The 16,614-nt window shown below is 52.1% G+C and overlaps 2 protein-coding genes across 5 annotated transcripts in view; both read left to right on the top strand.

The window, feature by feature from the left end:
• Positions 1-3,641, top strand: part of PEBP4 (phosphatidylethanolamine binding protein 4) — a 223,101-nt gene extending 219,460 nt beyond the window's left edge. For all 4 annotated transcript variants that reach the window (XM_025279194.3, XM_025279195.3, XM_025279196.3 and 1 more), the window contains one exon: positions 3,358-3,641. In XM_025279194.3, the coding sequence (XP_025134979.2) occupies positions 3,358-3,512 (155 nt within the window). In that variant the 3' untranslated portion in view covers positions 3,513-3,641. The remainder of the gene's footprint in view (positions 1-3,357) is intronic.
• A 12,055-nt stretch (positions 3,642-15,696) lies between these two features.
• The window catches only part of EGR3 (early growth response 3), an 83,524-nt gene continuing 82,606 nt past the window's right edge, over positions 15,697-16,614 (top strand). The window contains exon 1 of the mRNA XM_006040943.4: positions 15,697-16,484. The gene's annotated coding sequence lies outside the window, so the exon portion shown is untranslated. The remainder of the gene's footprint in view (positions 16,485-16,614) is intronic.

The following is a 16,614-nucleotide window of genomic DNA, read 5'->3' as shown; positions in this document are numbered from 1 at the left end:
CTACTACCATGCAGGACGGGGCTTTCCTCCGGGGCAGCAACCACAGAAGCCACAGCCTCCCAGCTCCTCACACAACCTAGAGGGCCTGACTCACCCCTCTTCCTTCTAGAACTTGCACAGGGTCAGTTCCTCTCGCCTTCTGTGGCAGGAAACGGAGGTGTAAGGAGTCACAGTCAAGCCAGGGGAGGAGGCCACCAAGGCTAGCAGCCCGGCACTGGGTGCCTCTGCCGAGGTATGCGCCTGGTTTGAGAAGCTGCCCAAGAAACCCGAGAACCCCAGGGATGTCGGCAATGGGACCCAGAAGGCGCATCCCTGCCCCAAACTCCATCGAGAGAGCAGACTGCTGGGAGAGCTGAGCAAGGTCTCCCTGGGAGCAGGGGGATTTCTTTCTGCCAACTTGCCCTGATCTTGTGATGAGTTTCAATTCCTTCCCTGCCACGGGTTTCCTTCCTGCCGTGCTCTGTGGGGAAGGTCCCCTTGCCTCCGTGCCAGCCACACACCAGTTCACCCATGACCCTTTCCCTGGCGCATACATATACACACATGCAAGCTTGCATGCACACGTACGTGTACATATACACTCCTTCCCAGGGTCGTGATAACTACAGTTCTTTTCCAGCCAGCCCAGCTCCGTCGGGGCAGAGACCACAGACAGGCGAGCACCTGCTCTCTCCTCACTCCCTCCCTCCCATCCTAGTGGAAAGCAGCTCCCCACCCGCACCCCCCACCCCCCAGCAGTGGGTCTTCATCTCAGGCCACTGCCCCCCCCCCAAAAAGAAGTCCTGAAACTAGAAAACTAGAAAACCTGTTTTCTAGCCCTCAAAGGCCCAATTTGAATGCACACAGAGCCAGATAAGACTTGAGGGAACCTATGGTGGCCCTTTTCCTGAAGCGTGTGTGTTAGTCGCTCAGTCATGTCCAACTCTTTGCAAACCCGTGGACTGTAGGCCACCAGACTCCTCTGTCCATGGGATTCTCCAGGCAAGAATACTGGAGTGGGTTGCATTCCCTTCTCCAAGGGATCTTCCTGACCCAGGGATTAAATCCAGGTCTCCTGCATTGGCACACTGATTCTTCACCATCTAAGCCACTAGGGAAGCCCTCCTTTCCCCCATCCATTCCCCTAAAAGCTTTTTCACCAAATCTGGTCCTATGACCCCATTATCCCATCTGTGCATTGAGAATAAAAACAGTTTTCTCCCCTTGTGGGGCTTCCCTGATAGCTCAGTTGGTAAAGACTCCAACTCCAATGTAGGAGACCCTGGTTTGATTCCTGGGTCAGGAAGAACCGCTGGACAAGTGATAGGCTACCCACTCCAGTTTTCTTGGGCTTCCCTTGTGGCTCAGCTGGCAAAGAATCTGACCGCAATGCAGGAGACCTGGGTTCAATCCCTGGGTTGGGAAGATCCCCTGGAGAAGGGAAAGGCTACCCATTCCAGTGTTCTGGCCCGGAGAATTGCAGTATTCTGTGTTGCAAAGAGTCAGATACGACTGAGCGACTTTCAATTTCACTTTTACTTTTTTTTCCTCATGAGGATTAAATGAGTATGTGTGGAGTTCCTAGAACTGTGCCTAGCACATAGGAAGCACTATATTGGTGTTCTTGCTATTACTTTTTACTTGGCTGCACGAGGTCTTAGTTTCGACATGTGGGATCTTAGTTCCCTGACCAGGGATGGAACCCAGGCCCCCAGCATTGAGAGCGCCAAGTCTTAGCTACAGGACCGTCATGGAAGTCCCCATGTTATTGGTATTATTTCCAAATCATTGTTTTATTTGGATTAAAAATTGTCTTCTCCTTGAGAACATCTTTGAAATGCCAACAGCTGGTGGAGGGCAGGTGGCAGAGAGAGGGGACTTGCTTTCTTCATTGCTGAAAATGGAGGTGGATGCAGTCGAAGGGCCACAGGTGGGTGAAGGGGTGGCTCAGGGAGGAATTCTAGGCTGCCAGCCCCCCAGCTCATCCTCCTGGTGTGTTAGAGGTCTCCATTGGTTCAGGCTGTATCAGCCACTGTCTAGCCCTGCTCCAGGCAGTGTCTACCTGCAGTAATTCCTCTAGCCAGGAAAGGCTGCTAGATTGGGGGTGGGAGCGGGGGTGGGGAGAAGTGGGGGGGCAGGGATAAATAAATATTGGATTGGCCAGAGAAGTTCGTTCAGGTTTTCTGTATGAGCATATGGAAAAACCAGGACGAACTTTTTGGGCCACCCAATAAATACATTAAATAGGTAAGTAAGTGTGTGCTCAGTCATGTCCAACTCTCTGCAACTGTATGGACTATAGCCCACCAGGCTCCTCTGTCCTTATAGGATGCTCAATTCAGTTTGAGTTTCAGATAAACAAGGAATAATTTGTTAGTATAAGTCTGGGCCACACAATATGTGGGATGCACTTGCACTAACAGAGGATTCGTTGTTCCTCTGAAATTCAAATAGAACTGGGCAACCTGTATTTTATCTGGCAACCATCCACCAAGGGTGCCTGAGGCCCGGGGTTTGGGAAACAAGAGCATGGGACTATGCCGCTGACCACTTCTGTAAGCCCCTCCCCTGTGCCTGGGGCCTTGCCCTCCTTGCCCTGCTGCTAGGCCTGTTCACACTTGCTCTAAAAGATGCACCTCCTTCCCCCCACAGCCCTATGTTCTCTCCCCCTGGAGAAGGTCCCCTCTGACCTGGGCACCCACTGGACTTCCCCAGGGTCCAGGCTGGGACGTCTCGTCCACTCTCCACTCCCCTTCAGGATCTAGGTCCTCAGGGCAAGGAGAAGCAGCCTGGCCATGTGCCTTGCCTTTCATCTGTGTCACTGCTAGGGAAGGAACCCTGTCGCACGAGGTCTCTTGGGACTGGGGAGGAGGTGGCCAGGCTGGCATCTGGAGAAGAGATTGGAAGAAATGGCATAGACATTTCTGCCAATCCTAGCCTTGGCAACGGGGGTGACCAGGTATGAAGAAAAGCAGCATTCAGACCACAGTCAGGGGAACTTGCAGGAAAAGATGGGTGGGAGGCAGAAGTGGGCAGCCCACCTGACCAGGCATTTCCTTTCTGCACGCGATGGGAGGGCAGAGTTGTGCCAAATACAGGCCTGAAGAAAGAGATTAAAGGTTGTCCTTGACTCCGTCCAGGCTCTTGGTCCCCACTGTCCTCTGGGAAGTATCCTTTCCAGATGCTGCTGACGTCCAGGGCTTCACCTGCAGCCAGGAGCCAGTGGGCACCCCAGACACCTCCTGCCTTCAGACCAAGGGCCAGGGTCACCACCTGCTATCTCTATTCCCCAGAGCCGGCCTCCCTCTCAGGCCCCTGCCAGTTCTCAAGTCCACAGTTCTGTCTTATCACCTCCCTGTGGTCTGTTTGTCCTTCTAGGCTCTTGGAAAATGGACAAATTTCTGAGCCACTTCCACCTGACTGAACCTGAAGCCAGCACCCAGTTCATGACCCAATATTACCTGGATGGGCTAAGTCGCCAGAACCCGGGAGTGGTAAGCAATGAGACCACGGACAAACCTGAACCGAAATAACTGCCCGCCAGACCTCAAGCTCCACACTGCCGGTGTGTCCACAGCGCACGCCACCCATGGTCTGGGTATGGACTCCCCCTCTCCGGGTAGGGAACCCCCTTTCTCTTCCAAATTAAAAAAAAAAAATCATCTAGGGCTTAATGGTTGGATGTTTTGTTTCCGAACCTGTCCTCCTTCCAAAACCAAGAGGTGGAAATCCATCAATGTCCAGCACTGGGGCTGGGGGCACTCCTGTAAAACGCAAGGGGTTGGTGGGGAGTGGGGTGGGATGGAGCGACAGGCAGGAGGTGGGAGTTTCTAGCCCTGAATGGTCGTTGAGGCACCATGTGACCTTGAGCAAGTCACTTACCCTCTGTAAAATTCCACTTCCTCAGTTGCGAAATTGAAGGAGGAAGAGGGACGAGGGTGGTTGGTTTATCACCATGGCCCTTCCCAGTTCTGAACACTCATTTAACAAACACTGTTGGCACATGGTGTGTGCCTGACCGAGGTGCTGGAGATCCACATGTGACGAAGGCAGGCCCAACATGAGGATTTTCCATGGAGCTTCCAGTTCAGGACGGGAGGGCAAACTTCTTCATCAGATGACCACGGGAAAATTCCAGCAAATGTGGCAAGTGCTATGAGGGAGTAGAGGGGACCTGATTTGTGATGGGGGGTGGAGGGTGGTCAAGGCTTGGGAACACCTGTCTTTCCTGAGGAAGTCATGTTTCACTTCACGGCTGAGAAGTGGGGTAGGGGTTAACTATGAGTGGAGACAGGGACAGAGAGGAGACATGGCACCTCCCAGCTCCCGTGGCTGATGGGGCAATGAAAAGCCAAAACTGTGGCCACCTGGACAGATGGACAAAGACCAGACAGGTCAGGCCTTGCAGTCATGTTCACATTTTGGATTGTACCCTGGAAGTGATGGGGAATCGTGAAATGACAAATAGATTGGAGGGGAGAAAGCACATGATCTGATGTCTGCTTTTAGAAAGCTGTGAAGAAACTCATTGGTCTGCACAGGAAGGATTTTCGGCTTCTTGACAGTCTCTGGGTAGCCTCTGAAAGTCTCTTGGCTTTCCTACCCCAAAATCCCTTGGAGGCACCTCTGTGCCAAGGTCTCATTCACAGGCTAAACCCTGGTTCCTCAACTCCCCCACCCCCGACTCTAACCCCCAACCCTCTCAACAAGACCCTCTGCTCAGTTTCCCTCCCAAGAGTTAATTACTCCCCTCTCCTTGGCTAGAACACAGCAAGATGGGTGACTCATGCATGCAGAGTGCCTAGGGCCCCAGATGAAAGGGGCCCTGGGTTATTACCTTCCTAAAGCCGTGCCCTGCATTAGCCAGAAGGCAAGGGGCCCTGGCCAACCCCTCGGCCCAGCACACTCTTGACTAGTGGGAAGATTTTAGTGATTGTTGTTGTTGCTCAGTTGCGGCCAACTCTTTGTGACCCCATGGACTACAGCACACCAGGCTTCCCTGTCCTTCACCATCTCCTAGAGTTTGCTCAAACTCCATTGAGTCAGTGATGCCATCCAACCATCTCATTCTCTGTTGCCTCCTTCTCTTCCTTCCCTCAATCTTTCCCAGCAGCAGGGTCTTTTCCATGGGGATCTGAAAAACACCAGGAGGTGGGAGACTGAGTGTGTGATGGGAAGGGGTTGGATGATGTCCCCCCCAACCCCCCTTGCCCCCACATCTGTAGATTCAGCTCCCCACCCAGGTGATGGACAGCAAGCTCTTGTTCTATAGAACAGCCTTTGTTTGACACCATCCCAAGTAGTAGGAACGCCCCACTCCATTCTAGGCCACCAGACAGGCTTGTCAGCAGAGCTACACGAAGCAGCCAAAGGAAACGTCCATTTGCAGTGTCACAGAAGGCAGCCCTTGAAGGAACTGTATGGATGTGTGTGAACCTCCCTCTCTCTGGGCCCTCTCCCCACATCCCCCACTCCAACGAGGCCCACAGTGTAACTGGCAGCTCTGGTCGGTGTCCAGGGCCGGCATAAATAGCAGGTCAGCTTCCTAGAGCAGCCCCAAATTGAGACACATCCTCCCCTCTTCTGCTTTTAATTCCTTGTGGCTAGCATGTTTATTTTGGGTGAGGAAAAAAATCGGATGTTTATCCTTCGAGGAAATTATCGGCTTGCTTTCCTTCCTTCCCCCCGCCCTACCTCTTTTCTCTTCCTCTGGTGTTTTGGGCTTTTAGTTCAGCTGCTGGAGAGACCCCCACCCTCCTGGCCCCAAAACTTGAAAAAATAACAAAACTAGCCCAGGCGCTAGACTGAAGCCAGCCTTGCCAGACGTCCCTGAAAGCCACAGACAAAGAGCTCCCAGGGGTCGGCAGGGAAAGTCTGGAGGCCAGGAGAACTTGGGGAAGCCCACCTGACTCAGCTCTCCGCCTGCAGAAGGCTTTGGGCCTCTTGCCCCTTTTCTTTTCACTGCCTCCTCCAGGAAGAAACAAAATGAGTGTGGAGATCGCTTCGAAATTGCCAACAAAACAGTTAAAAAAATGTAAGGGAGTACTGAGTGCGTGGTCAGTTGTGTCTGACTCTTTGCAACCCTATGGACTGTAGCCCACCAGGCTCCCCTGTCCATGGGATTTCCCAGGCAAGAATACTGGAGTGTGTTGCCATTTCCTCCTCCAAGGGATCTTCCCGATTCAGGGATTGAACCTGTGGCTCCTGCACCTCCTGCATTCACAGGAGGATTCTTTTACCACTGAGCTACCTGGGAAGCCCCAGGGGGAGTATTATGACCCCTTTACAGACAGGAGAACTGATATTATCATTATCATCATCAGATACCATTTGTTGAGTGCTGTCTGCATACCAGGCACCATGCCAAATGCCTGACATGTAACATCTCCTTTAGTGCATTCATTCCTGCCTGGCTTCCCAGCCTACCAGGCCTTCATACATATTCTCTCATCCAGTTGTCAAAACCACCTAATAGTGTAGGTGTTGTGACTGTCATCTTATAGATGAGGAAACTGACATTCCGATAAGTTAAGGGACCCCCTCCCTGTTCTGTCACTAGTAATGGTAGAATCTGGTGTTAACTCGGGCCTTCCTATGACCCTATGGACTGTCGCTCGCCAGGCTCCTCTGTCCATGGGGATTCTCCAGGCAGGAATACTGAAGTGGGTTGCCATGCCCTCCTCAAGGGGATCTTTTCCACCCAGGGAGCGAATCCGTGTCTCTTATGTCTAATCTGCATGGAAGGCGGGTTCTTTACCATTAGCACCACCTAGGAAGCCCACTTACAGAGTGCTCTCATTTTACCCTCCAGGCTACATAAAATAAAGGTCAGATCTTCTATTTATCCCAAAGCTGGGTAGGCCAGGAAGGAAGGGTAGAAGTTCTAAAAGAACATAAAGGGAGTCTTCCCTTCCCCTGCTGCTGCTGCTGCTGCTGCTAAGTCGCTTCAGTCGTGTCCGACTCTGTGCAACCCCAGAGACAGCAGCCTCAAGTTATTCTAGACAAAGCATGATTTGTGGGGAGGGTCAGCTCCCTGACACTGACAGCAATGGCCTGGCCCAGCTCAAGGCCGTCACCACCCCCCTCAACCTGCACAAGACAAATACCCCAACAGTTCACCACCCTCAATCCTTTGCATCACCCCTCTGCTTCCTGGAACTTTGTTTGTGTACTAACTGCTAAAACAGAGATGGAAAAGGACATATAGGAAGAATTCCTAATGATGAAGATGAAAATGATAATGTTGATGGTGAAGCTGGTGGTGATGATGGTGGTGATAGGGGTTGACAGTGATGGGTTCAGGTGTTAGTGCTAAGCACCTGTGGGATAAGAAGAAAGGCAGCTAGATGCATGAGGTGGTGTAATTTAAAAAGCACAACTTTTCTTAGCACACCTAAGTTCGCACAGTCTCTACCATTTGATAGCTCTTTGACCTCAGGGAACTTTCTCAACTGTTCTGGACCTGTGTTTCAACTGCAAAAAGAAAACAGTATAATGAGAAAAAATGGAAATACACATGCTTTCCTTAAAGATCTGTTGCAACGGTTAAATGAGATGGCACGGAAGGCGCCCGGCACAGTGCCTGGTATGCAGGCTGTTCAGTAAATGTGTGTTCTCCTCTCCTTCTCTGCCTGCACCTCACCTGCTGTGCTCCCCAGCTCAGCTGAAGCAAGCATTCAGGCTGAGGGTAATGGGAGGGCTCACCCTCTCCAGATGAGTTTTTCCCAAGAGACCCATCGGAGTGTCGGCAGCCCCAGGGAGAGGGCCAACTGCCAAGGGAGCCTCAAGCCCAGCCCAGCATCCCCCTCCCAAGCTTAGCAAAACACTGGGAGGCTTGGATCAGAAAAGACAATCCAGTTCCTTAGCAACTAACAAGCATTTCCCTGTAAAGACAAAGACCCTTCACTCAGAACGCTCCCTCCCCCCACCTCTCCAGGTATCTGATCTGTTTGCAGGAGTGGGGCTAGAGGCCTGTCCACCCCCGCCCCAGGTCTAGCGGCCTTTAGCCCCACCCTCCCAGCTGTCCTAATATTACCTGCAATTATCCCACTGCATCTTTCATCCTGGCACTAATTAACTTTCCCATTTTCCCCAGGAGCTGCTGGGAGACTCATGAGATGCATGCGCGCGTGCGCGCGCGCGCACACACACACACACACACACACACACACACACAAATACCTATAGTTCCCCTGCAGAGATCCTCACTCCATTTTAGAGATCTGGAAACTAAGGTACAAGAAAGGAGAAAATTCCTTGAGGTTCTCATCCGCCTCCTGGGTACTTGGAAGGAGAAATACAAGCTGAAGAGTCTGGGTCAGGAAGAGGGGAGGACAGAGTCCCTGACAATCCTGAGGGATGAAGGACCAGAAAGAAGAAAAATCTTTGGAAAGGACAAATGAAAACTATGCAAAGACTGAGGACTTAGCTCTGAGTACCCCCTTAGTGCCACCAAATGCAAGCCATCCCACTTAACACAGAGAGGGCATTTCAAAGAGTAAAAAGGAACTATTTCAGTCAAATAGGCGAGGAAGACAGAGTCAAAAAGAGACGGGAATTGGAAAGAAAGGTATCGCCATCTGGTCTGATGAACCAGACCAGGTTCATCTGAAAGAATCACTGATCAGAACTCAAGACCTGATTTCAACACCAGGGCTACCCTTCACTGCTGTGCGACCCTGGGCACATCAGCTGCCCTCTCTGGGCCTCAGCTTCCTCATCCATAAAATAGTTTGGTATGAGTGTTCTCTGAGACCCGCCTCCAGCTAAATGTTCTTCAACTCTATGGTTATTTGGGTGCGTGGTAGAGAAAGCCACTACCACTATCCCTTTGGCAGGGTGGAGCAGGAGTGTCAGAGGAAGCCACTAGAACAGGAGAGAATGAGTATTCATAGGATTAAGAATGAAAAAGAGCCCAATGCATTTGGCGGCAGGAGCCAGAAGACCCTATCAGGAGGTTAAGGAGAAGTCTGCAAATGTGGGGAGATGCAGACCGTAGGATTTCAGGAGAACCCTCTCCCAGGCTCAGTGGCCAGCAATAGAGCTTCCCCTCCCCGGATCCTGGCCTGGGGAGACCCTTCAGGGACCTGGGGAGGGAGGAGGGGCCCTGGGTCTGCACCTGGTCACAGAAGGTAGAAGTATGACTTGGGGGAATTGCCTGGCGGTCCAGTGGTTAGGACTTGGCACTTTCACTGCCAGGGCCCAGGTTCAATCCTAGGTCGGTGATTGAACAAGATTCCACAAGCTGCGTGGCATGGCCAAATAAAAGAAAGAAAGAAATATGACTTGGGATCCTCCTGACCTGCCCTGAATGAGGGCAGGACACAGAAGTTGCCCCCTTTATTCCTTGGGAGCTGGAGCCCACCCCATTGCTATCTAGCAACCCGGCTGGAAGCTGAGAGCTCAAAGGAAAGAGGCTGAACCTGTCAAAAAGGCGGGCACAGCAGGGCCCTGGGTCCAACTTTCACTTCCAGTCTCATGCAAAAAGCAGACAGTGAGCTGAGGGGGCTTCCTTTAGGGCCTGGGCATAAGGACAAGCCCAGGCAGTGCCCAAAAGGAGTCCAAACACCCTCCGCCCACACCCACACTCATTCACACAAACTCAGACCTCCCGCACTCACTTCCATACTCACACATCAGCACCCTCATTCATTTACACACACACAGAGAAACAGCTGGACGTGGATACTCAAGTCACCATAAGGCAATAGATTGTCTCCACTCGGGGTGACTATGAAGCCAGAGCCCTGACACTCCTTCCCCAGTATGGATGGAGGCTTGGCCAAGTGCTAAGAACTGAAGGGATTACAAAAGAAGCCTGGAAGTTGTCCCTCCCCCACCTCCTCGGAGTGGAAGCTGCATTTGCTCACGAGGATGCTGGTCACCCCTATCCAGAGTTTGCCTGTCTTCCTCCCCGAAACACCCTGAGAACCAGGCTCTGCCGTCCACACGTCTATGAACGTGTATGCACACACTCACACACACCTCTACTCTACGCATCCTGCACACACACTGTAAATACTCCAGCCCACACAAAATCACATGGTGTACGCACCCGCTAGACACTCCAGGGTTTTGCCTCTGCCAAGCTCTTTCTAGACATCCATGCTAGCTGCATGTGCGTGCAGTGTTCAGCTCAGGAAGTGGCGAACATAAGATTTGCATACACACGTGGTCTCCATGTGTGCATGCCCACTTCATTCACAACCCACTATCCACTGGCCCACCAGTGACAGGGACACACCATCCTTTCAAACTGAGATCAGACCAAGGCCTAACCCCAGTTCTCACTTTTCAGGCTCCTGATACAGCAAGCGGATTTGTGGCGGCAGCTGTGGAGGTTGTGTGTGTGTGTGTCTGTGTTTGTGTGTGAGTCTGTGTGTCATTGTGTGTGTGAGTCTGTGTGTGTGTGTGTGTCTCTGTGTGTGTGAGTCTGTGTGTGTGTGTACGTGTAGTTTCGGGTGGGGGGTGTGTGGAGAGGGGTGAAAAGAAGGTTCTGGCTGAAGAAGGGAACCAGGCCTTCCCCTGAAGGCCACAAGGAAGGCGCTGAGACACACACCCTCCTCCCAGCAGCCCTACCCACTCCCTGTGCCCTCGCCTGCTGCCAGGCCAGGGAAAGGAGAAGCTAAAAGTGGCCAGTCTGACTTGCTAAATTGGTCTTCAGTGGAGAAAGGGAAACGCGTCAGTTCCCTGGGGAAGTGGCCGAGCCCAGGGTGGCCACAGGCCCCTGGGCTTCTACTCCAATGGAAAAAAAAACTTGCTCAAATAGATCTGACGCTTTGTTTTCGAACCCAAAATACTCTGTGGCGGCTGCCGGAAGTGTGACCGCGGGAGGGAAGTGGGGCAAGAGGGGAGGTTAGTTTGAGTTTCCATTGCAGCAACTCTTTCTTTCATTTGGGGTCTAGATGAAGCTCTCCTGCCCATCCACGAGAGGGTTGGTGTGAAAGGCAGTGCGGGCTCTGAGGTTCAGGCTTGGGGTACTCACAGCCACAGTCACCCTTGGCCCACTGCCATCCTTTCCCCAGAGGCCGCTACAGAAGACCACATCAGAATTTTCTCTCAGGCCACCTGGTGGCAGGCGGGAAAGCTGACCAGGGAAGAGGGGCTGTGCTAGGGGCAAGGGGCCCAATCACAGGTGACTCTGCCTTCAGAGACGTGACTTTCCTTAGTGACCTTTGATGTAATCTTTTTAAAAAACAAAGATCTTATTTACACAGAAATTTTCAAAGAGCATCCAATGAATCAGCTGGACTAACAGCACAGACCTCAAGTATTCTGAGTCAGTACTTTAGTCTGTGGCACTAATGCTGGCTCCGAATGCAAGCCTTGGGGAAGAATGACTGACTACATATACCAGGATCCCAATGCGCACGCCCCATAACCCTGCTATCCTCATTTCTTTTTCCTCACATCACTTACCACCACCTTGTATGCATTTTCTTATAGCCCCTTCTCACCCTGAATCCTCATTAGGCCTTGAGTCTTCGCACAAGCTCTTTTCATCACAGCTGTGTCCAATGCCAGACACACAGTAGGTGCACAAGAGATAAATCTTAAATGTTGAAGGCAATCAGGTGGAGAGGCAGTCAGCAAACAGTTTCTCTTGCCTGATGAGAACTTGTTAATTCACAAATGCTTCGGCCTGTGGGACTTGCCTGGTGATCCAGTGGTTAGCACTCCAAGCTTCCACCATAGAGGGGTGCAGGTTCAACCCCTCCTCAGGGAACTAAGATCTCGTATGCCACATGGTGAGATCAAAAAAAGAAGAAGAAAATGCTGAGGGCTGCTGTTACACCAGACTGTAGCACTAGGTGGGGATGGGGTGGGTTGAGAGGGGACCGTATCACGGGAATATGTAAAATCAGAAGTGGCTCCTGCCTTTCTGGAACTTGGGCAGGAGGGTGAGAGGCAGACATCCATCAAAGAATGACACAGACTCATGTGAAAAGGTAGGTAGGACCAGGGCAACCCAGGAGCGCTGTTTGGTGCAGTGAGCACTTAGCACTGGACTTGTAACCACTGGACATAGTAACCAACACATGGACCGAGGGTCTCAGAGGAAAGGCTTTTCTGGGTGAGCGGTGACTGAACTGAAGGAAGAATGTCCTCCAAGACACCGTGGTCCAGAGAAAACGTCACTCTAGATGCGGGATGGCATTGGGGCCCCCGCAAGTGGTTCCGACTGATGGCGGGGTTAGGCGGGCCGTGCTGCACACCTCCTGGGCCTGCGAACCCCCGGCTGCAGCTAGAGGCTGCCGCGCGCCCTCGGTCCCTGGGTGATGTTTACCGTCTCTTAATGACGGCAGGGTAATAATCACCCTAATGAAAAACTCCCTCCGGGCGCGGGCCAGCCAGACTGAGATGAGGAAACCGGGAGGCATTTCGGAGCCGCTGGTGACTCAGGCTGAGTGTGCAGCGCGCGGCCCGAGGGACTCTCGGATCCCCTCTCCTGCTCCGCGCGCCCCTCAGGCGCCGCCCCCGGAGCGCGGGGAGCTGAGGCCCCCGGCCGGCTTTCCTCTGCCAAGCCACCGGCAAAGCCCATCGCCCACTGCCACCCTCGGCCAGGCCCTCGGCTGAGACTTCTTTCTCTGCCTCTGCGCGGGTCTCCAGCGCCCCCTCCCCATCATTCTTGACCTCGACTCCCCCTCTGCCTGGCTTTGGAAGGGGTTAGCGCTCTGCGGGGCTCACCCCTGCCGACTCCTCCGGGCTCTGCTGGCCTTGGCATCAACTCTCCTAACGGCATTTTCTCTGTCAGTGCCTCAGTTTCCCCGACTGAGCAGCAACAGCAGCTCAAGTTTCTCCACACCACCCCCACCCTGCCCCCGGGTGGCGGGAGTATTAATTACAGTTCGTTCCTGGCTTTGAAGATGAAAAATGCCAAGGATCATTACCATTCAATTAACGGGGCTATTACCACTTGAGTTTATGTCTGATGAATCCTACCCCGCCCCCAACCTGGGATCCACGTTGCCTTGGGACTCCTCAAGTACCTCCTCTCTCCTGGAGTCCACACCTGGACTTAGCCCCTTTCCTGTTCCTGCTAATAGCACCCCACACAGGACATAGTAGAGGATCTGGCACATTCATTCTCCCACAGATATTACAGATAAAGATGGAGCACCCACATTATGGAGAACCCCCATAAGCCAGGTTCTAGCTGGGGGTACAGCAGTGCAGGTTTGGACCTCAGCCTTTGCCTTCCTGGAGCCTACGTTCTAGTAGATGCTCCAGTGTCTGCTGGCATCTCCAGATCCTGCCTCAGAGCTGTCTTCCTTCCCTTCCTCTAGGATTCCTCACTCATCCACAAACTAACAGAGAAGTTCTGAAAGGACAGGGAGTTGGTGATGGACAGGGAGGCCTGGCGTGCTGCGATTCATGGGGTCTCAAAGAGTCAGACTCAACTGAGCGACTGAATTGAACTGAACTGAATTGAATGGGCTCTAGCTACTTTCAGAGATTAAAAAAAAAATTAACATGAAAATAAGGGGTGAATCACAGCTCCTTACACAGAATGGGCTTCCCTGGGTCTCAAATGGTAAAGAATTTGCCTGTAATGCAGGAGACCTGGGTTTGATCCCTGGGTCAGGAAGATCCTCTAGCAAAAGGGAATGGCTATCCACTCCAGTATTCTTGCCTGGAAAATTCCATGGAGAGAAGACCCTGGTGGGCGACACAGTCCATGGGGTCGCAGAGTCAGACACGACTGAATGACTAACACTTTCACTTTACACAGAATACCCCTGCCCCTCCCTCTCCTCCTCACTTAGAGGTCTTAGCCAACCCAGTCCTCAAGGTCTTAATCAACACCCCCATCAGGTTTTCCTGTCTCTGAGCTTGTCCTCCTGCCTGAACTCCTCTGAGTTCTGTGCGGGAGAACTCCCGCACTTCCTCTGAGAACTGATAGGGCCTTGTGTGTGCTCGCTTCTACCTCAGCCTCATCCCTCACTTCCCTTTAAACTGCCTGCTCCCTGATACATGGCAAATCCCAGTCTCAAGTCTGAGTCCCTCTACAGGAAGTGCTCCCTGAAGGTATGTCTCACTGAAATGAGAGAATTTAGTCCCAGACACAAGAGCCTCTCCCTTTACTCCAGTGAGAAATAAACTTTGGTAGACAAGGGGTCCCCCATCCTGTATAGTGTGGTGAGAGTGGGTGCTGGAGTGGTAGAACCCATCCTGTATAGTTTGGGGAGGTGGTGTGCTGGAGTGGTAAAAATGCAAGAACAAGGTGGACAAGGGGTCCCCCATCCTGTATAGTGTGTGGGGGGAGTGGATGCTGGAGTGGTAGAAATGCAAGAACAAGATAGGAAGCACACTGTGGATCCTGAGTCCCTCAAATCGGCCCATGTGGACACTTGAGTTGGGTCAACAACTTCCTGTGAAGCACCTGCTGGGAACAGCCAGGGGAGTGTTAGGGAGGCAGAGGAATCAGACCCAGTCCCTGCCCCCAGGGAGCTCAGATACCAACTCTTGTCATCCAGTAACTTTCTTGGTGATCTGAGGCCAGATAACTCTAAAAGGCCAAAATAATTCTGCAGAGAGAAAGAGAAATCTATCATGCCCCTTCTCCTTTGCCCATCTGCCCTGAACCCTGGCAGAAAAAGCTCATACCATCAGTCAGGCTGATAGGCAGGCTTCCTGTGGGTACCAGCTGGCTAGTACTGTCAGCCCTCAGAGTGATGGGATGGGCCAGGGGCAGTGTCAGTTCTTTACACCAGTGGTTGTAAAGAATTTCATTTTCTAGGAGAGCTACGGCATAACAAAAGTCAGGAAGCCCTGCCTGGGCCTTCTGGTGAAAGAGGATGCTAATATAACTGAGGACCTCGAATTCTGGGCCCAAAAGAGTCATCAACTGCTTTTCCCCACATCCCAGGGTAATTTTTTTTTTTTTTGACAACATAAAACAACAAAGAAGAAGCCAAAAGTCGGCCCCTAACTCATCACCTCGGTGGATGAGGCCAAGGGCCCACTTGTTTAAGGCTGGGGAGGGTCCTGAGACTGGGAGCTGATCCAAAACACCAAGATCTAGAGACCACAGCTCTCCAATTCCCCAACGGTTGTCTTTCCAGGGCAGAGAAGAAAGGAACCTGTCAGCCTTTTAGATGCTTGACCTGTCACATGCTTGAAGCCTACAGCCAGCAGAAGGCTGGTTTTGCGGGCAAGTGGTAGGGGGCCCCTGCTCTCATCTGTGCTCTCATCTCTCTCTCCCTCCTTTTCTGTCTCACTCCCTGTTTGCTCCCTCTACTGCCTCCCCCACCCCACCCCCACACTCATACCTTTTCTGGTTCACTTCAGATGACAAAGTTCCTCTTTCCAAAAAGCCTCATCCCCCGAGAGTCTTCACTGCAGAGACATCATCCCTCCCAGCTGAGAAGGGGGCTGCCCCACTGTGGCCCCCAGGGGCAATGGCAGACCCCTCCACCCAAGCACATGACTCCACTTACCCTCCATGCACCCCTGAGCTATGACAGCCAAGTTCCCATTACAAGCCCTTAGCCCCTGACCCATCCCTCTTCCTCCCTGAGGGTCCTAGAAGCCCAAACTTGGCTGGGAACACGTGTTTCTTCCCAACACTTTGTGCAATAGAATCCAAAACTCAAGGACAACATTGCTGGGAGGCATTTATTGTTTTTAATGCCACAAAATGTATCCTTTATTTTTTAATTTAAACTTTTTGTTTTCTGGTGGGGTGTAGCCAATTAACAATACTGTGATTTCGGGTGAACAGTGAAGGGACTCAGCCATCCACATACATGTATCCATTCTCCCTCAAACTCCCCTCCCAGCTCTTTCCAAAATAGAATCCAGAACTGGTGAATCAACACTACTAGGAGGAATTTAGAGGTAGGTTAGCCAGTCCAATCCCTCCCAAAAGCCCAGGAGTCAGAGGGCAGCCCAAGGTCACACAGATAATTGATAGTGGAAGCCAGAAGTCCTGATTCCTAGGCCAGGGCCTGTTCTTTCCATGTCCCCATACAGTACACTTTTTCCATGTCTTGCCTTCTATCTGAGATTGGCCTTCTCTTCCTTCCCTAGCCCAGCCCTGCCCAAAATCTCAACCTCTGGACCCCCATAGCAATTACAGCCTGGGACTTGTGTCTGAGGAGGGATCTCCAGGAAGGCTTTGTATCCCACCTCACCCCCAGCAAATCTTACTTTGTAACAAGACTTTCTCCCTTCAGTCACCAGCTTCTCCCCATCATTGCTTGAAGAGTAAGCAAAAACACCCTTATTCAAGAAATTTTATAATGAGTTTGTTCAAATGTTGGCACAGCAGATGTTTCGAAAGGAAGTGTGCAATTGGCTTGGTGAGGAGCCTGTGACCTCTGCGACAGGGCAGTGGGACCTGAGCTCCAAGAGGACAGATGTTCTTCTGCCTACTGGGAACCCTGGAAGAAATGCTGCTGCTCCCTGACCTGCCTGTGGGCTGGAGCCCCTCCTCTCCCCTGGGAGAGGGCTCCTCCCCTCTCTGCCAGCTGGGCCCTGAGGATGCTAGGAGGCAGATCATGGTAGGCCTTCTTCTATTCATTGCCTTCTCCATAGGTTTTACACCTCTCCTTCCTCTTACCTGGGCTGCCCCAGCGACTCAGTGGTAAAGAATCTACCCACAATGCAGGAGCTGCAGGAGCTGCAGGTGAC

The sequence above is a fragment of the Bubalus bubalis genome, chromosome 3 (assembly GCF_019923935.1).
Source record: "Bubalus bubalis isolate 160015118507 breed Murrah chromosome 3, NDDB_SH_1, whole genome shotgun sequence".
NCBI classification, from domain to species: Eukaryota; Metazoa; Chordata; class Mammalia; order Artiodactyla; family Bovidae; genus Bubalus; species Bubalus bubalis.
The sequence above is the reverse complement of the archived record's forward strand: the minus strand, read 5'-3'. Positions and strand labels throughout refer to the sequence as shown.